At 33.7% G+C, this 2,493-nt stretch overlaps 1 protein-coding gene across 1 annotated transcript in view; it reads right to left on the bottom strand.

Annotated features, from left to right (window-relative positions):
• Window positions 1-665: 665 nt before the first annotated feature.
• Window positions 666-2,493, bottom strand: part of LOC112211024 (uncharacterized) — a 138,095-nt gene continuing 136,267 nt past the window's right edge. The window contains exon 3 of the mRNA XM_024361917.2: window positions 666-1,033. Coding sequence (XP_024217685.2) covers window positions 774-1,033 — 260 coding nt within the window. The 3' untranslated portion in view covers window positions 666-773. The remainder of the gene's footprint in view (window positions 1,034-2,493) is intronic.

Below are 2,493 nucleotides of genomic sequence, written 5' to 3'. Positions count from 1 at the left end.
TCGTCTGTATATTATATTTACATATATGCTATTGACCATCTTCTTATATACAGTCAGGGTTGCGGTCAAAAAACGGCTGGCCACCTCCTCCCCACTTCTCCACGCTTCCACTTTATTGTCACCTTCTGTTCAATCTTTCGCTTTGAACGGGTAGGTGGTCCTGATTTGTTCTCTTATTATCATTATTATTATTAATTAGTAATTATTGTTTTTGTTTTATGTACGTCTCCTGTACTTTTTTAACTGTATATTTTACGCATTTTTAAAAAATTTTTAATCTTTGTATTGTTACTTATTTTTTATTCTTATCATTGTTTATTCAAGTTTATTTTATATTGATACTATTTTTTGTCTTCCTTCCTTTTATTTATATGTATTTTTTTATCACTTTATTTTGACATAATATTTATCCTACCTTAAATTACCTTATTATATCTTATTGTTGTAATATTTTCTCTCAGTTTTTTTTGTATCTTTTTAGCCCTGATGAAGCCCTGCAAAGTGGGGCGAAACGTCGGACATTAAAGTAGTTATAAACTATTTGTTCTTTTTTTGACCGGAACCCTGACCATCTTCTTACATTTAAATTTTTACGGTCAACTGTATATACATATATTGTCTATATATATTTTTAAAATTTCGACGTTCATGAAGGTGAACTCTTAACTGTGAAGCAAGCCTACGGTCGTCACATGAAAAAGGCTTCTTATGTGGTCTATGTATGAAAATTGTATTTATAAACGATAAACGACTCTTTCGCGGTTAAATAACACTTAGCTACTAGTAATAATTATTATATAGTACTCACCACTGAGAGGTACCGCAGAGGCTGGTGGCTGAGTCGCGGAGACCGCCTTCGCTTGTGGCTTGGCATCCTCCGGAGGGGACAAGGCGGGGGCCTGGACGAGATGGACCACGGGCTTCCCCTGCCCTACCACCAGGTTCCTCTGCACCAGGATCGGGCGGTTCTGGACCAGCGAGAGCACCTTTTGCTCTCCGTTCTCAGTCTCTCCGACAGTTTCCAGAAGGATACCTGAAACATGAAGAAGTTGCTGCAGCTTGACCTAAAGGAAAGGCAATTAATTAATAAGGAAAGTGCGTGTTTCAAGAAAAGTAATTTATTAAACCAACTTTATGAAATCAAGACAATTAATTAGAACTTGTGAATAAAAAGGTACTCTTCCTGTTTAATTATTTATTTTATATCATTAATAAACAGTAACAACGTTTCGGGGTTGTCACCCAGGTATCTGATTAAGCATCTGTCTAAAAATACAGGTTATCTTTAGCATTATATCATTTATATAATGATACAGATAACCTGGTTTCAGAAATGAATAGTACAAGAGCCGGGAACAAAAAAAGGCAGTTATCTCACCACAATTTTGGATTACTTTAATGAACACTATGTTTACTAGTCAAAATTGATGAATGTGCCAAGTATAGGTAGGTGGAATAAAAAATGGCGGCTGTTTCAAAACCTTAAAAAAACACTAATTTTTAATTCGGAGCACCTATATCTTAAAAAATACTAACAAAACTAGAAAATTTAAGAGTTTTCATGATATTTGCTAAAATAAATTGATTTATAATTGTTCGGACAATAAGCTCTTAAAACCTTAATTTTTCATTCGGAGCTCTATATCTTAAAAACTACCAATAACACTACAAAATCTAAGAGAACATTATTTAAAGAAGAGCAACTTTTCTGAAAAATTAGCCCAAAAAGAGCTATTTACGTCCAATAGTTCTCGAGATATAGCTTTTTAAAAAGCTATATCTCGAAAACTATTTAACGTAAATAACTCCATTAGGGCTCATATTTTAGAAAATTTACTCTTCTTTAAATGACGTTCTCTTAGGTTTTCTTATGCTGTTCCTACTTTTTATGTCATATAGAGCTCTAAATTAGTTGTTTTTTTTATCGCTTGAAACAGCTACCATTTTGTATTCCCCTAACTATACTTGGCAGACTCATAAATTTTGACTAGTAATTATACATAGTTTTCATTAAATTAATCAAAAATTGGGGTGAAATAACTGCCTTTGTTCTCCTCTTGGGCTCTTGTACTATTGCCACTGCAGTACAATGTGGGTGTGATGATTTCATCCTTGGGTAAAAAAAGTTATTAAAATACAATCCACTTTTCATCTTATCTTTTCGAGTAAAAGGTTTTCTGCCTACTAAGCAGTGGATTGCATATAAAATAACCCTGCAGCTTCTACCACTCATTAAGTTTTTGAGGTATGCATAAATCTACCATTTTTAATTGTCTTCAAGTGTAGAGAAACTGTCGGTACACTTGTATTCCGTTGTGCTGCAAGTCCTTTAACTGTTTCCTCCACTGTAAGCCTAACCTTATTATCCTCCTATGTTTAAATGTTTTTAGATGTGTTTGTAACTTTCCAGCCCTGATGACAAAGTGGGGCGAAATGTCGGAAAATAAATAGTTGTTAACCATATTTTTGTTTAGAACCATTTACTATACTAGA

The sequence above is a fragment of the Halyomorpha halys genome, unplaced genomic scaffold (genome assembly GCF_000696795.3).
Source record: "Halyomorpha halys isolate HHAL.00 unplaced genomic scaffold, Hhal_1.1 Scaffold1734.1, whole genome shotgun sequence".
In the NCBI taxonomy this organism is placed as follows: Eukaryota; Metazoa; Arthropoda; class Insecta; order Hemiptera; family Pentatomidae; genus Halyomorpha; species Halyomorpha halys.
This window is presented reverse-complemented; position numbering and strand designations above follow the sequence as displayed.